Here is a 17482-nt window from a genome sequence, read left to right as displayed (position 1 = left end):
ACAACATTCTGCTATGGTTCTTGATTTAAAAAGTTATTCATATTGTTGTTGTTGTTTTTTTTAATCTCCATTGTTCTCTCTTCACTATATACTGTCCAGGAACAAATGATTCAAAAAATTAAGAATTTGGAGAACAGATGTTATTGTTGATTAGGAATTGTCAATTATACAGTATGTCATCCTTCAGCCTTTTCCAGATATGTATTTCTTACTTGGGAGCTTAATATAACTGAATATCTTAAATATCTTAAAATAATGATATGGGATGGGTACTTTGCATTACTTTGTCCAACCAGCTCTTAAATGTCTTTTGCTTAACATGAAGAAAAATTACAACATAGAAATGCTCTGAAAGAAATGTGTGTTCATTTGAAAAGAACATACCAATTCTGCATTTAGTTAACATTCATTTTATAAAATACCTTAAAAGAAAAGATAAAGTACTTGAGTTTACATAATAACCAGAATTGAAAAAGGATGAATAAAATATAAATTAATTGAACACATAACTATTTTGCCACATTAGACAAATTTTTTTAAAAAGGCATTTAAAAAATAAAATAGTAATTGGGAAGAAAACCCTTCATTCTATTGCTTTTTCTGGAAACTTTTCCTAGAAGCACTAAAATTCCAGGTTAGCAGGTTGTACCTGTATTGTTGAAAACATGCCATAATTTGCTTCCAAATCTGTCAGCTTAAGAGAAATAATTAGAATTTTAAACAGGATTATAATTCAGTGCAAATTAAAGCTTTAAGTTGAAAATTGGGGAGGAATCATAATGTCCAAAGTGTAGGAAATACTTCTGAAACTAAAAAGGAAATTCACATTATGAAGAAATCTTTGCAAGTGTTCTTGTGTGTGAAATGTTTAAAAATTGGCTCTTTGAAGTTGCAACTGGGAGTCTATATTAAGACTATTTGCAATGTGGCCAAGGTCATCTTTGTGGAAAGAAGTTTAAGTTAACCATAAGCACTGCTTTGATTCAATTTCAGAAAATTTGGCTAGGATATGACAGACATTAAGGAAAAATAAATTTATGGAAGTTAATTTACTTGACTACCATTGAGGATAAATACTTTTACCCCTAGAACATGTTGGGGGGTGGGGGAGAGAAGGTTAATGCTGTCCATGATTTGTTTTAAATATTAGGGATATTATAGCTTACCAGCTAAAAGAAAATAATCATACTACCAAGTCTTGGAGAAATCTGAGGAGTGCCTAACTTTTTGGATCACAGTAAAACCAAGTCAGGATCATTATCAACCATTAACAGGCAGTCACTTTATAATTAAAATATTTGGGTTTAATTATTTCCTCAAATGTCTTTCTTGGAGTTTGATAAGTCATAAATAATAGGTAGCAATGGGCTTTTCATGACAGTTTTTGATAGAAAGTTTTCTCTTTTCATTCCATTATGTACAAGTTTTTGATTCATTATTTTAAATGACAAACCAATGGCTGCTATTGAGTACAAGATGTAGAGATTTTGTTGGAAGTTAGTAAAATAGAATTTTATAAAAATTTCCAGTCTAATTTACTATATTTCCATAAGTCTCTTTTTTCTAATTCTCACTTGAAATGTTCACACATTATTCAGAAATTATTTGAGAATGTACTGTTTTCTAACATTGTATTTTGCATCATTCCCTAATCTATTAAGACTGTTGTAACAATGTTATTATAACGAAGTGGCAACTTTTAGATTTTAGACTGTACCTATGATCAGCAAGTCATAAAGCCCAAAATACAGTGCTATTCCCATGTGACATCCAAAACTGATGAAATAACTGAAAAACCATGATGACATAATATGGAGTTCATAAAGCAATGGAGAATTAGCCAATATAATTTTTAAAAGTGTAAGAAAACTGCACTCATATACCAAACTCACAGGAAGAATATCTAAGGCAAATTAAAAATTCCCTTCCAGGGACATTAATCGGCTCAGAATCACCTGAAGAAATTAAAACACAAGCACAAACCATCCAAGGCGTGTGTCTCCTCAAGGACCTCACATCATGATAGCGAAACTGTCAAGTGAGGGCAGGTGTCAGTTTGCACAGAAGCACATCAGTTCCCCTCCAGGTCTCTACACACGTCTTGAACAGCATTACTTTCCATGGGATCTGCTAGGTGTTTGGTCGAGTCCTTTCACATCCTGAAGAGCGGCTCACCTTCCGATGCATCTTTTTATATCGCACTGTGTGTCAAGTTAGAGTGGGAGAAGCATGCACAATCCTGCAAGTAGTCTGTAGTTAGAACACCTTCTGTGGTTCAGATACTTTACACAGACTTGGTTTTGTCTCATTTCTGCACTAACTTGACATTAGGAAAGAAAAAAAAAAAAGCAGATTGCCTTAAAATTCTGAAGCTTTGATGGCAACCTTCTAGGCTTTGTCCATCAGAGAGACGTTTACCATCAAAAGCGCAGATAAAAAACCAAACTGAAATCAGCTTGCAACAGTTTGTGCTTTAAAAACAGTGCTGATCGCATCACAGATGCACAATAAATATTTGTAGCGTTATTAAAAGTATCAACATGGTTTCTGAAGAACCAACCTCCATATTGCAAAGAAAGGCAAAACTTTACATTTCTTTCACCTGACCGGATGGAGCATTGTGAAGCAATGAATGAATTTACAAATTTAATACAAATTGTAATTTGATTGCAGAGAGAAAATTATTAAGAATTTTGCAAAAAAAAAAAACACAAAATAAAACAAAAAAATTTGCCACAGTAGCATTAGCACTTAACAGTGCACCAAAGATTTAATGTTTCCACTGCAAAATGAACTGGATCGTAAACCTGTTAGGTGCCAGAGTGTAATCACTCAAATAGGAAACTTGGGAGAGGTATGACCATCATTTTACCTGAAAGCCATGAGTGTATTTCGGGGAGACAGCATGCCTCACAGTGATTCAGGCATACATATCAGGGGACCTCATTATACAAGTTCTATACACATGGTCATGTACGAGAGTATTTCCCCCACCTCTGCAGGTAGTTGCTTTCTAATAGTTTAGGTTTTTACAGTCGGGACACCCTTGGGATGACACAGATGAGAATAAAGAAGATTAAGATCCCAAAACTTAGACTAAAAAGGGAAGCTCCTCTATGTTATATGAAAACACTTTATAAAAGGCAGTTCACTGACAAAAAAACACACGCTTTATACATTCAGATTTTCCCCATCTCTCAACAACAATGGTTTCCAAAAGAAGACTCAGTAGTGAAGGCCACACACTTTTTTTTTTTTTTTTGCATTAGTTTGATATGTTGAAAACCAGAACCTTTAAAGCATCTTGTAAATAGGAGAGATGCAATTGGTGGGGATGAGGTGTGAGGGGAGAAACCAAAGTGAAGACGTGACTTAGTTGTTTGGTGTGGACAGCAAGGGAGTTGGTGGGAAATGTTACAGCAGACCTGACCGCTCAACAAAGGGTCCGTCAAGAACACAGTACAAGTATCAAAAAAACAAAACTAAAAACAAACTGCAATTCGACAACTTGTAAACAAGGAAAAGCATTTCACAGATTCAAAGTTCAAGGGAAGTAAACGTCTTTAAATTATTTTTTTTTGTCAGTTCAACCCTGATTTAAAAGTATGGCTAGCAAAAATAAAGAAGCCGCAGCTGTGGCCATCCTGAGCAAGCAGCTGTCTTCGGAGAAGCAGCCCTTCCAGGCCCTCCAAGAAGCCACATGAAGAGGAGACACCTTCTTTCTCCAATTCCACTGCACGTCTCTCCTTTCCATGCTCCTGGAATATGCACCAATTACTTGACATGAGGATGGTGACAGTCCTGGCTGCTATAGATTCAGACGTGGGGAGACTGGAGGGGGGAAGGCAAATTCCCGGAGGATGCTACGGGCCACTTCGACATTATTCTGCGCTATCTCTAAGGCTCTCTTCACCTCTTCAAACGCATAACCCTCTCCCATTAGTTTTGCAATTTTTGCATCGACATTTTCCAACGCTGCCTCGGGCCCATGGGGTTTTCTGTGGTGGATTTCCGGTGCAGTCCTTCGGGGTCGTGGCTTAGGAGGTCTGGCTGGTGCTTGTGAACCATCTGTGTAGATTTTAAAGAGAAGCATCATTTAGATAATGAGATAAAAGGAAAGACATAAACATTAGTATGATCTCATATGAAAATATATTTTTCATTTTGTCTACAACTGAACTTTTTTTTTCTTTTTATATACTACTAGAGGCCCGGTGCACGAAATTCGTGCATGGAGGGGGGTTGTCCCTCAGCCCAGCCTGTACCCTCTCCAATCTGGGACCCCTCAAGGGATGTCCGACTGCCCGTTTAGGCCTGATCCCTGGGATCGGGCCTAAACGGGCAGTCGGACATCCCTTTCATAATCCAGGACTGCTGGCTCCCAACTGCTTGCCTGCCTGTCTTCCTGATTGCCCCTAACTGCTTCTGCCTGCCAGCCTTATCACCCCCTAACCACTCCCATGGCAGCCTGTTTGCCCCCAACTTCCCTCCTCTGCCGGCCTGGTCACCCCTAACTGCCCTCTCCTGCAGGGTTGATCACCTCCAACTGCCCTCCCTTGCAGGCTTGGTCCCTCTCAACTGCCCTCCCTTGCAGGCCAGGTGCCTCCCAACTGCCCTCTCCTGCTGGCCATCTTGTAGTGGCCATCCTGTGTCCACATGGGGGCAGGATCTTTGACCACATGGGGGCAGCTATATTGTGTGTTGCAGTGATGATCAATCTACATATTATTCTTTTATTAGATAGGATAGAGGCCTGGTACAGGGGTTAGGGCCAGCTGGTTTGCCCTGAAGGGTGTCCCTGATCAGGGTGGGGTACCCTGGGGGCGTGGGGCGGCCTGAGCGAGGGACCTGTGGTGGTTTGCAGGTCAGCCACGCCCCCTGGCAACGCAAGCAGAGGCCCTGGTATCTGGAATTTATTTTCCTTCTACAATTGAAACTTTGTAGCCTGGAGCGGAGCCAAGCCTGGGGCTCCCTCAGAGGCCTGCCGGTAGCCATTTGTGTTGGGGTTATAATTGAAACTTTGTTGCCTTAAGCGGGTGGGCCCGGCCAGGGTGTGTGGAAAGCTTTGCTTCCCCTGTTGCCGGCGACAACCCTGGCCTGCTCTCTCAAGCTCCATTCTGCCATCATTTGTTTGAATTTGTTTACCTTCTATAATTGAAACTTTGTAGCTTGAGTGGAGGCTTAGGCCTGCAACGGCAGGCAGAAAGCTTGGCTTCCTCTGTTACCTAGGAAACCTTGCTCTCTGTGGCTGTAGCCATCTTGGTTTGGGTTAATTTGCATACTTGCTCTGATTGGATGGTGGGCGTGGCTTGTGGGTGTGTCGGAGGTGTGGTCAATTTGCATATTTGTCTATTATTATATTAGACTAGAGGCTTGGTGCATGGACTCATGCACTGGTGGAGTCCCTCAGCCTGGCCTGTGCCCTTGTGCAATCCGGAATTCTTTGGGGGATGTCAGAGAGCCGGTTTTGGCCCGATTCCCCCAGGCCAGGCCAAGGGACGAATCCGTGCACTGGGCCTCTAGTATGCATGTAAGATATTTGGTTAATCTCGGCCCACCCTCCCCACTTCCCTCTGAGATTCATCAGTCAGTTCTATGTTTCCACATGACTATGGTTTCTGCTCCTGTGTTAAGCGTCTGCCCCCTGGTGGTCAGTGCATGTCATAGCTAACAGCCAGTCAGCTGGTCACTTAGGCTTTTATATATGTAATAGTGGCCTGGTGCACAAAATTCATGCACGGGGGGGTGTCCCTCAGCCCGGCCTGCACCCTCTCCAATCTGGGATCCCTCTCACAATCCGGGACTGCTGGCTCCTAACCGCTCACCTGCCTGCCTGCCTGATTGCCCCTAATCACCCTGCCTATCAGCCTGATCACCCCCAAATGCCGCCCCCACCAGCCTACTCATCCCCAACTTCCCCCCCCTGGCCTGCTCGCCCCCAACTTCCCCCTCCTGCCAGCCTGCTAGCCCCCAACTGTCCCCCCTGCTGGCCCGATTGCCCCCAACTGCCCCCTCCCACCGGCCTGATCGCCCCCAACTCCCCCCTCCCCGCTGGCCTACTTGCCCCCAACTTCCCCCCCTGCTGGCCTGCTCTCCCCTCACTGCCCCCCCCAGCCCACGCCAGCCTGATTGCTCCTAACCGCCTCTGCCTCAGCCCCGCCACCATGGCTTTGTCTGGAAGAATGTCTGGAAGGTCTCCCAGTCTAATTAGCATATTACCCTTTTATTAGTATAGATAGGTTGTAGGGTAGGTTACATTGTCCCCATGTTTAACACAAATTTATTTTCAATTCCACATATTATTCTTCAAGCTTTATTAACCCTTTGCACTCGGATGTCGAGTGTGACTCGACATGGTTAGCAGTAGAATAAAGGAATCGAAAAAAGCAAGCAAGTGCAAAGGGTTAAGTAAGAGATGTAGAAGAAAAAAAACCTGCCTGAAAAAGACAGGCTTTTACTCTGGCAACATAGCACATCCTTATTTTATTTACTAGGTGGAGGAAGTGTCTACTAGATGAAAGTCTGTTACAAGCTCACAAACATTCCTTATAGAACACCCCACCTGGCCCTCCATCCCACCCATGTCACAGCAGCACTGCTCTGAGAAACATGTTTGTACTGTCTCTGCCTGTCTGATTTTTCAAGTTAATAATGCTATAAAATGATGCCTTACTGATCCCAGGGAGGGGGCAGAAATAAAAAGAAATGTAGATGCCTCGAGTCTACTGCTAGTTATTAGGTTGAACAGAAGTACTTTGCTCTAATACTTTATCCAGATTCCAATATAGGAAGCTCTGCTTGAGAAAAAGCAAAGCCAGCCAAAACATTAGCAAGGGCCAGCTGGGTTCCAGATCAGTCCCCTGATAACAGTTTCTTTCAGTTAAACCAAATGACATTGGTGCCCACAAGTGGAGAGTAATTTTAGTAAGACAAAATAAAATTACAGGCCACCACCCCATACACATCACCAGGGCATGGGCTAGTAACTTGAGAGGGTTGCATACTCTTTCATGGATTTCCATGTATATATATTGGGTACTTTAATTGAGATGCCTAGGATTTTTAAAATATTACAATAAAAATTGTCGAATTTATGCCATAAAACACTATGTAGACATCAACATTTATTTACCTTTTTTTTTTCTTAGAGCATACACAAATGCCAAGTGATAAATTCAAGAACAGGTTAAGTAAACGAGGAAGGTGAGGCTAGGACCCAAATGCCTCTTGCCACCTGTCCCCATCTTATCCCCTCCCAGTCTCTGCTGCCTTGCCACATTTCCCAGTGGCTTCAGGAGATACTGTAAGTATATATTTTCAATAATAAAATCTAAATCATGAAATATTATCTAATATCTATTTCATATTTTTCTAAGTATGATATTTTTATATGGGAAGATAACTTACAAAAAACATCATCCCATTCACATTTCTAGCAATCCTATATAATAAAAGCCTAATATGCTAAGTGTCCAGTCGTCCCTTCAACCAATCAAAGCATAACATGCTAATGATATGCTAAGGATGCTCAACCACTCACTATGACATGCACTGACCACCAGGGGGCAGACAGTTGACCGGTCGACCAGTCACTATGAGGTGCACTGACCACCAGGGGGCAGATGCTCTGACCAGGTTAGCTTGCTGCTGGGGTCCGGCTGATTGGGACTGAGCGAGATGGGCCGGACATGCCCTGGAGCCTTCCTGCAGTCCCTCCCTGGCTGGCCAACCTCCCGCATCCCTCTCCAGCCCCAATCGTGCACAGGTGGGGTCCCTTGGCCTGGCATGTGCCCTCTCGCAACCTGGGACCCCTTGGGGGATGTCGGAGAGCTGGTTTGGGCCTGATCCCACAGGCCAGGCCGAGGGACCCCACTGGTGCATGAATTCATGCACGGGGCCTCTTAGTATCTATATAACATACATAAAACCACCCAAGATGAAAATATTTGGTTCCATACCAAACTGAATAATAGTCTTTTATTTTTAATTTTTCTTTCTTATAAGATAATGCTCAGTTTGAAAAAAATATTACAGTGGTAGGTAAAACTTATTAAATTCTGCTCATATAAAAGAACACATTAATTTCTGGTTCTTGCTAAGTCTGTATTGTTTCTTGCTGTAACTAAATATCTCAAATATTTATGGTCTGCTAAACTGCATTGTTTTCTGTGTTTTGAGGTTCCATTTATTTTTCTATTAAGTATTTCCATTATGTTATGCAGAGATGAACAATAAATTATACTTTGCTTCTAATCATTTCCAAAAAACTATTAGAAATTCTAACAAGCCTTCCTTTAATCAATTACCACAGAATTTATAGATTGAAATCTCCTCTGTTCTGATTTAACTGAGAAAAGTACCTAGACATAAATCAAGTCTAAATTCCTTGTATTCTGCTGGTAATTTTCTAAGATTTTTTTCTATTATTGTTATTTTGTTTCTGTCCAAAATACTAAGAAGGGCACACAAATGTCAAGCACCTGTGGAAAGAAGAGCTACTAGTGTGTGTATGCACTGCTACAGTAGTGCAGGAAGGCAGCCAGAGTCGCATCAGATAGGGTAACTGGAGTGAAGTCTTACGATTTAGAGCTTTTAAGTTTTAATAAATGTATGTATCTTTGATCTTGGTATATGTCACCTATTAAAAAACCCCAGGAAACCTATCCACTCTGTGAGGCTGCTATAATGAATACTGGCCAAATGCAATGAAATTCCGATGACTAATTTTATTTAAGGGAAAGCTATTCTTTGCTTGTAAAAATAAGCAGCAAGCATAATTTAGGAAACGTAAGTTAGCAAGGAAAAAACACTTGTACATACACACTACAATTAAATCTCTAGTTAGAGTAGTGAAGGTCTGTCATTCTGGAATTGGTATTTTATTTTTGCACACAAACTGTAATGGAAATATCAACTAGAGAAAATGATTCAAACCCATTCTGGAATGAGTCCAGATAGATTTTTGAAGACATTTTAATAAAAATAAAACCTTATTGAAGCAAATATTTTTTCAATACATGGATTTCCCTTTTAAATCCAAAACTCATAGATCCCAGCTCTCATTGCCCTAACTCAAAATCTATTTCCCCCAAACAGTGCTGATAACTCTTCAGAATCTTACAAGTGCCCAGAGGTTGAACTGTATCATGCATTAGAGCCTACAAATGGAAAAATGGAATCTTTGTTGCATTTTTTTTTACCACCTGTTATATATGAATTTCTACTTGTCATTGAATATTTTATTCAATTTTGAATATCATATTTTTGTTTGGTTGTTGTGGTCAGATACATTTCAGTGTGGCCTCTAAGATATTGAGTAACTCTGATTTAAGCAATTTACTTTTACAATTCTCATTCTCCAAATCTACGCCTGTATCTCCATTTTTAGAGTTATTACTTATCCCTTCCCAGGTAGCATGTGAATTAATTAATTAATGTAATGTCCAGTGTATGTGCTGAGGAGATGATTAAAAAGAAAGGACGATGTGTTCACATTTACAATGATCGCTGCTACACTGAAAACATCAATTACTGTTATTGAGAGGAATGTCAGAGGTGTGCAAGAGGATAAAAACATGCCATGTTTTCTGAGTGCATACTTCTGTAGAAAGCTTTTAAACAAGATCTTAAGCAAAATATCTTACAACCTGAATAGGGAAAGCTGTTTTTTAAAAAAGAGGCTGAACATTTCCATGCTGATCATTAGAACAAATTGCTTAAATGAATCTCTCTTTTGACACATTTCTTCCCAAAGCTCATAAACAGCCTTCTCTGTACCCACTTGTTCTTTTTCACAATGTCTAATGGTAGGAGACAGCAGGTCCTTATTCACTTTATGGAGTGTGTGGGTAGGAGAAGGAAGCAATGAAACAGAAGATAAAGCTATCACACAGTTCCTCGAATTATTATAGTGTAGTTTTGGAGTACATGGCATGACGGAATTTTGCCAACTCCATGGGAATTTCTGTACCTGAATAAATATCATCTTTAAAAAGTTACTGAAAGGGCATGTGTTTACTCTAGAGCTGTTGTCCATGCTCAAAGTATTTTTAACTCCTATGTGCAATAACAACATCAAAGTAAGTACAAAAATATGTGCATATAAATATGTGGAGCACCAGTTTTACTCAAGGATGTGAGATTGTTAATAGTTTTTAATACTGAAACGAATACAGGTGTACCAATAAGTAAAATACAAAATTTGCATATATTTTTAAAATTAAACTGACTTTGAAGCAATTTTCCTGCATGTGATTGTCCACTTTTAGTTAGAGCCTTACTCCCTGTGTTGTTCAGAGTTAACTATTTGGTGTGGAGAAAGATTTTAGGAGCAATGATTTAAGAGTAAATTTGATTTAATTTTCATTTTCTGAATCTATTAAAGAGCAGAGTCATAAAGTCCTGGATAGCATGGGAATTAGCCTGATGACAACACAATTAGTAGAATCCCTTGAATGAGTACTGTGCATCATGAATTTTAAATGAGGACACAATCAACCCCTACAGGGCAAAAGCCACAGTACATAGAAATATGTAGTATATCTAGTATATCTGTGGTAATAAACTTTCATTATTGCAGAGTGGGGCAGGATTGAATAGTAGAAAAAAATGACTGAAAAGGCCTTTAGGTGGACTATGATAAAAAAGAAAAGGGTTTGGCTCAGTGGATAGAGTGTCAGTCTGTAGATTGAAGGGTCCCAGGTTCAATTACAGTCAAGGGCACATATCTAGGTTGTGGGCTCCATCCCCAGAAGTGGGTGTGCAGGAGGTAGCCTATCAATGATTCTCATCATTGATGTTTCTATCTCTCTCTCTCCCTTACTCTCTGAAATCAATTGAAAAAAAAAAAAAAAAGGTGAGGGACACTGTTGTATGTCGACATCTATAGGAGTAAATACCAACTATTTTACCACAAGAGGTCCTTATTTTTTTCCTCTAGTATTTAAACTTGCGTGTTTTTTTTTTTTTGAGTCCATATTTTGAAAGATGTGTTTAATAAGCAAATATCTTCATTAATGAGTACGTTTTCCTACTTTCTATTTCTTTTCTATTAAGTCTTATTTAACAATAACTACAACACCAAGTTTCTGTATTTTAAACCAAAGAAAAGGCACTTAATGTGTTAGTTTTCTTGCATATAAAGTTAGAATTTCTGTTAGACTTTTAAAATATTAAGTAATGTTTGACAATACATAAAAATAATGGACTATCATACCATAATTTAAAATGACATTTATTTTAGAAGTTTATGTGGTAAGATACATATGATACTATGTTAAATGGAGTTGAGATAGAATTGACATATTAAGTATGATTTCAACCATGTGAGCATGTGCATAAAAAAATTAGAAAGAAATACTAATTTGGCAATATGTTCTTTGATGATAGGATTACAGGTGACTTATTTTTCTTGTTGCTTTTCAATTCTATTCCATTTTATACATGTCTGTATTTAGAATACTTAGCATTACATTTGGCCTATAGTATGCCTTAACAAATTTTAAAATTATTATTTTGTACAATTTGAGACAATCTCTAAAGCTTTTTCAGTAGTTCAGTGACAACACTTGGGATGGACATCAAGACTCTTAAACTACTGATTTCTCAACTGTATCTGAGGATTAAATGACAAATATAATATAAATTTAACTGATTAAGGCATGATAGAAATCTGAAACTCATCTATACCATATATTATAATAGACAATTATGATAGTTAAGGTTATAACATACCATTTTTAATGGTTATTAAAGAGTATTAGATTTGTAAGGAAAAACAATCTTCAGGTATTCCAACTGTGTAAACTATAACAGTTTTATTATCCTTGTTAAAACACAAAACAAAATCTTCAATAATTTATCTTAAAACATCACTAATGACAATAGACAATTCTAACCCTTTGTGAAGTGAAGCCATGATTTCTAATTGAGATTTTAATGGAGATAACTATAGAATATTTGACCTTAATATAAAATTCATTCAACACTCAATTACTTTTCCTTTAAGCAACCAAAGGAAATGCAGTATTGGAATTAATTGCTTTATAATGAGACCTCCTTTATTTTGTCTGTGTATTTGGCAATAAGACCTTTAGCAGTTACAAATAGATTCAATACAAGTTATGTGCTGAAATTATTGTATTATTTTCAAGTGTTGCCTTGAACTGCTAAGAATATGAAAGATCTCCAGAGCTAATGCTGCATTTCCTCAGCATGACTGTGTTGTTCTACTACAAGATAGATTCCCTGGGTTTTTCAAGAACAGTATTCAAACTGTAGCGAATTTTATCTTATAACGAAAAAGCAAAACTAAAGTTTGTGAAAACACAAATATATCTAATAATAGGCATGAACACCACATGAATAATATATCCATGTGAAGAAATAAGCAGGTTATTAGCAAAAAATAATTGCCTCATATACAGGTATATGTGAATTTAATACAAGCTGGTTAAATCCAGTTACTTCTGATTAACTATCATTAAATATCAAGTGTTACATCTAAAAACCATCCTCCCCTCCACAATTTTTATAATTGTCTTAAACATTTGGAAGGCTCTTTGTACATGCAGATACACACACACATACACACACATCCTTTTTTAATAAAATTATATTTTCAAATTCTATAGAAAGCGTCTTTACATAGAAATTTTATACATAAATAAGTCACTACTAGTCATTTAGATCACCATTAAGACCTGAGAAATTGAATTTATAAGGTGTAGCAATTACATCAGAATCCTCAACAGTCATCTTAAAAAGGCCTTAATAAAAGCATATTACTACAAAATAAGGACTATTAGAATCCTAAAGGCACATAGCATCCAGTCTCAAATTTTTGATGAAAAGACCTAGGATAGAAGGCAAGCCCAGTCTCTCTGCTGGTGTGAAATTAACAAGTGGACATCTTGGTAGCTCTGTGAACTACATGAGAGCAAATATCTTGTTGGAAAAAGTATCTTATTTTCTGAGGTTTGACCTTGTTTGTAAAGAGTTCAGGGAGTAGGTTGAAATATTTGATGTCACAGCTAGTGGAAGCTCTCAGAGTAATAACCGGGTCTATTTTATCACGCAGGTAAAAGCTGGTTCAGGCTTCTGGTAAATGCCTATTTGGGGACATTTCAACAAGGTTTGTGACTCAAGGTTTATCCTTAAAATTTCTAGGGTAATCAGAATTCCTACCATTTGAAATCACACAGGTGAATGATATTCCTCTGGGCTCTACAACACCCACATTTTATGGAACAACTTGTAAAGAAGCTGTGAAAATAGAGCATTTTGGCCACAACTCTTCCCATAACTTGAGTATATGTTTTTTCTAATTCAGAGTTGGTGGTATTCTAAATCAGTCATGGTACTCTCCTCAAACTCGTACTTTTACATCACTTCCTTATGGGACTTGATTCCTTCATTTACACAGAAGCTGCCTGGTATTATCTCCCCTTCTTCTTGACTTTCACACTTTTTCACTGATCTGAAAATCTACCCTTTCGACTGGAATTACAGTGCTTCATTGGCTACCCCATGGATATATCTAAAATCTTGGAAAGACTAGAAGTAAACTGCTAAGAGCATGGACCAAAACTTCAAAAGGCTAATAAAATTTCCTATGTTCTCCTGAGTTTTATTCAGGTATTAAAACTTACAGGAGAATTTCAGCATTTCCCATGCATGTCATCAAGTATGTAAGAACTGGCTTGATAATTCTCAAATCAGCCATTACTTATTTTGATTCAGAAGTTACAGAATATATGGCTATCACTAATAACAAACTTTCTGTGAACTGAGGTTTGAGCTAAAGAATAAAAATCTAGTAAGAAAAACGTCTGATGTTTACAATTATGAGATAAAAATATTGTCCAAATTGCTAAAAAAAAGTATGGGTTATGAGTATGGCTTGTATTTACTAAAATGGTATATCCTTCCACTTAATGGCTGGTAGTGGAGCATTGACTGGTAGCCCTAAATAAGCTGTAAAAATTAAGAGTTTGGTGCTAGTATTAATTCTAAAGAGATTTCTTCCTTAAATGGAGAAATGAGAGAATGTTGAATTATAATATATAGAGAGATTTTCCATTTTCAGATATCTGGTAAGGCAGAACAAAAATTAGAGAATGAATAGATATGCATCAGAGAACACATTTACTGACTAATCAAAGATAACAGAACAGCGATTTTTCTTTTCTATGAAGTAATTTTGTAGGCAATCCTCTCATAATAGAAGCTTTATAAATAACTTGCAAAGGTGATAAAAATACTTTCTTAGGCTGGCAGTGCTCGCTGAACTGTAAATGAATAAAAAGGTAAGGTACTCCAAAGACCACCGAATAAATGGAAGGTATTATTACTATTATCAGCCAACTCACCTGAAGAGGACGGAAGCTGATCGTAATCCTGGGATGTTCTGTTGGATTTGACATTTTCACCTGGCAATCTCCTAGCAGGAGGCAAAGGAACTTGGCCACTTGCTGGATCAAAAAAGGGATCTTAAAAATTAAAGATAATTTTTTAAATTAGAATGTCTCTGCTGGTTGATTGAAGAAAAAATTCTAGAGATTCTAGTTTTTGAAAATAAATTACAAAACTAAATTCATGACTGATAACTATTTTTAATCTGCCAGCATATTTTCTTTCTATTTGTCACTCAATAAAATGTTTTCCCATTTATTCCTAGATAATAAAGGTTACCCGATTTTATATTTGTATTTTCAGATATTATTTAATCATAAAATTGTTGATGCAGCTGTTTCTAATTTTTATTTTCTGTTCCAATCTTTCATGTACAATCAATAAATTACAGAAACCGTTGCAATAGTTATAAAAAAGGATTTTAAATTTTGCTCCATCTGAAATCAGTTAATCATTCTTAGTAGGCAGTCTGTAATATGGACATTATATTTGTGATTTGTGAGGATTAAATGCATTTATGAATGTGAAATCCCCTATACACATATGGCGCTTTTAAAAATACTATAGGCATCCTATGTTAAAAATCGTTGTTAATTGGCTCACTGAATAATGAATTTAATTGTTAAAAGTTGTGATTTTTTTTAATACTTTGGCAGTCAGAGAAGGAGCATCTGAAATAGTGAAAAATATATATTGCAGACAAATTAAAATTTACTACTTCTAATGGTATTTATTAACTGGAACTAAAAGCAGAAAGAGATTTTGTCAATGCAACTATATCAAAGTGTTAGGCCCATAAACTTAACTGGTTTAAAATTAGTAGTTCCTGGGTTTAAAGGCATAGAACTGATTGTTTTGGGTCAATGATAACTTATTTAGCCACCACTTCCATCACCGGATCCTCTGTTTTCCTCTCTCATCTCACTCACTTTTATGTCTGCCAGATCTCCAAAGGTGCTACCACAGTTCTTGGAGGTCAGGGACCTTATCTTATTCATCCTGTTTGAATTTTCTCTCCTAACACAAACACAGTACCAAGAACACTGACTAGCAAATAGCCTGGACTTCATAAATATTTACTTTTAACTACAAAAGGTAAACACAGACAGATTGATTTTTTTCAGAAATTCAAAATCAAACCCATGAATTTCACTGACAAATCCATGAAATGTGAATTGCTGACAAGGCTAAAATTGTAAATATTAAAGACCTAATTATATTTTATTGTTTTAGCTTCCATTTGAGTTTTTCATTAAGAATATGTAAGAGTTTGGTTACTTAAAAAGGTAATTCATTCTGATTTATACCAATTTTCGTAGATTCATTTCGTAAGGCAAGACTTGAAGTCATTGATTATTCTTTCCCTACTCGAGTACAATAATTATCCCCAGCTTTACTGGAGACTTTTTGGCCTAAGCAAGGCTACTTAAGTTGCTTTCATTAATTTCAAGATTGAAATGAGTCTTAGATTTTGAGCTTTCAATATCTGAAGAGCCAGTGGTTCAGCCTCATTAATTTTGCTGAAAAGTTTTAGTAAGATAAATTCTATGCAACAAATGTTAAATGTTAATCTTGATGAGAAAGAGTAACCAAAGGAACCAAATATAGTAATTTCTGAACAAATTTAGAAATTTTCCAAGGATTTAGATTTATTTAATAAAATTTACTTTAAGTTCTTGTGCAATCTAAAACATCACTGATGTAATAGGTTAGAGGAAAGATTATATTTTATAATACACAGACTTTTTTTTATTTCTTTAGGGGTAATTTATGGGTTTGTCAGATATGCTGTTTTCAATCTATTTATTTAAGGCTAAACACTAGATTCTAAATACATAGTGTCATAAATAGACTACAAAATATACAGTTATGATGTTGTTCTGTTAAACTGTTTCACTTAAAAAGTTACTAGATACATGAATAATACCATAAATAATATAAATATAGTTTAGTCTGAATCGCTGCCATATTCTGTCATGTTTTTATAGCAAGTTGTGAAGTTAGTACTGGTGCTTCAATGGGAAAAAAATACACAATTACTAGAGATACATAATTAACTGTCTCCTGATAAGAACAGATTGAAAAGCAATAATGTTTTAAAAAATAATTCTTCAAAAACTAATTTCAGTAAAATTTTATATCCATACTTAGGATTAAAACATACAAATGGAAAATACCACAGCCAATGTACCATTATCTATATATATATATATATATAAAAGGCTAATATGCAATGTGTCCCCACCGGAGTTTGATCAGGAGACCAGGAGTTCTATCAATGTGTGCTGACCACCAGGGGGCGGTGCAGAATGAAGGAGGCCCGGCCAGCAGCCGGAAGGCCCTGATTGGCCCTGATCACTGGCCAGGCCTAGGGACCCTAACCGTGCATGAATTTCGTGCACCGGGCCTCTAGTCTATATATATATAAAACCCTAATATGCAAATAGACGAAAGGATCGAACAATCGGTCACTATGATGTGTGCTGACCACCAGGGGGTACACGCAGAACATGGCGGATGACAGGATGGTGGAGCAGTTGAGTGGGGGTGCCAGACCAAGGCGCCGGTCACTGTCATCAGGGAGCGCCTCTAGTGGTTGTTACTAAAATAATTTGCTCTCGTGTGCCACGGTCCCGCACAGCGCTCACACCCACTGCTGGCACCGTCAGCGGGTGTGAGCGGTGGCTGCCGGCCCTGATTGCCCCTGAAGGTTTCTCCACCTCCTCCTGCTCCTGAGGGGCAATCAGGGCAGCAGCCATCGCTTGCACCCACTGACGGAGTCGGCCCCAATCACACTCCATGCCATCAACATGTGGGAGTGGTGGCGGGAGTGGGGCTGCCAGCAGACAGGGGACTGGGGGCTACGGTGGGAGGGGCTGGGCGGGGGCACGGAGGATGGGCCAAGGCCCACCACAGCCACAGGGCCCACAGTTCCTTTCAAGCTGCATGAATTCATGCACTGGGCCCCTAGTATAGTAATAAATATTTAAAAAATGAGAATAAACATGATGGAATTAACCTATTTTGAAAAGCAAAATACTAATGCCTGTGGTTTATAGTAGGTAATGCT

The 17482-nt window shown here is 37.8% G+C and overlaps 1 protein-coding gene across 9 annotated transcripts in view; it reads right to left on the bottom strand.

The window, feature by feature from the left end:
• Positions 1-3543: 3543 nt before the first annotated feature.
• The window catches only part of CBLB (Cbl proto-oncogene B), a 238865-nt gene continuing 224926 nt past the window's right edge, over positions 3544-17482 (bottom strand). For 7 of the 9 annotated variants that reach the window (XM_054714013.1, XM_054714020.1, XM_054714022.1 and 4 more), the window contains 2 exons: positions 14370-14489; positions 3544-4068 (listed from right to left, as the gene is read on the bottom strand). In XM_054714013.1, coding sequence (XP_054569988.1) covers positions 3809-4068; positions 14370-14489 — 380 coding nt within the window. In that variant the 3' untranslated portion in view covers positions 3544-3808. Of the gene's footprint in view, positions 4069-11237; positions 11615-14369; positions 14490-17482 lie in introns of those variants that run through there. The other 2 variants (XM_054714019.1, XM_054714016.1) reach the window with 2 other exon arrangements.

This window comes from Eptesicus fuscus, chromosome 3, assembly GCF_027574615.1.
Source record: "Eptesicus fuscus isolate TK198812 chromosome 3, DD_ASM_mEF_20220401, whole genome shotgun sequence".
Classification (NCBI taxonomy): Eukaryota; Metazoa; Chordata; class Mammalia; order Chiroptera; family Vespertilionidae; genus Eptesicus; species Eptesicus fuscus.
The sequence above is the reverse complement of the archived record's forward strand: the minus strand, read 5'-3'. Positions and strand labels throughout refer to the sequence as shown.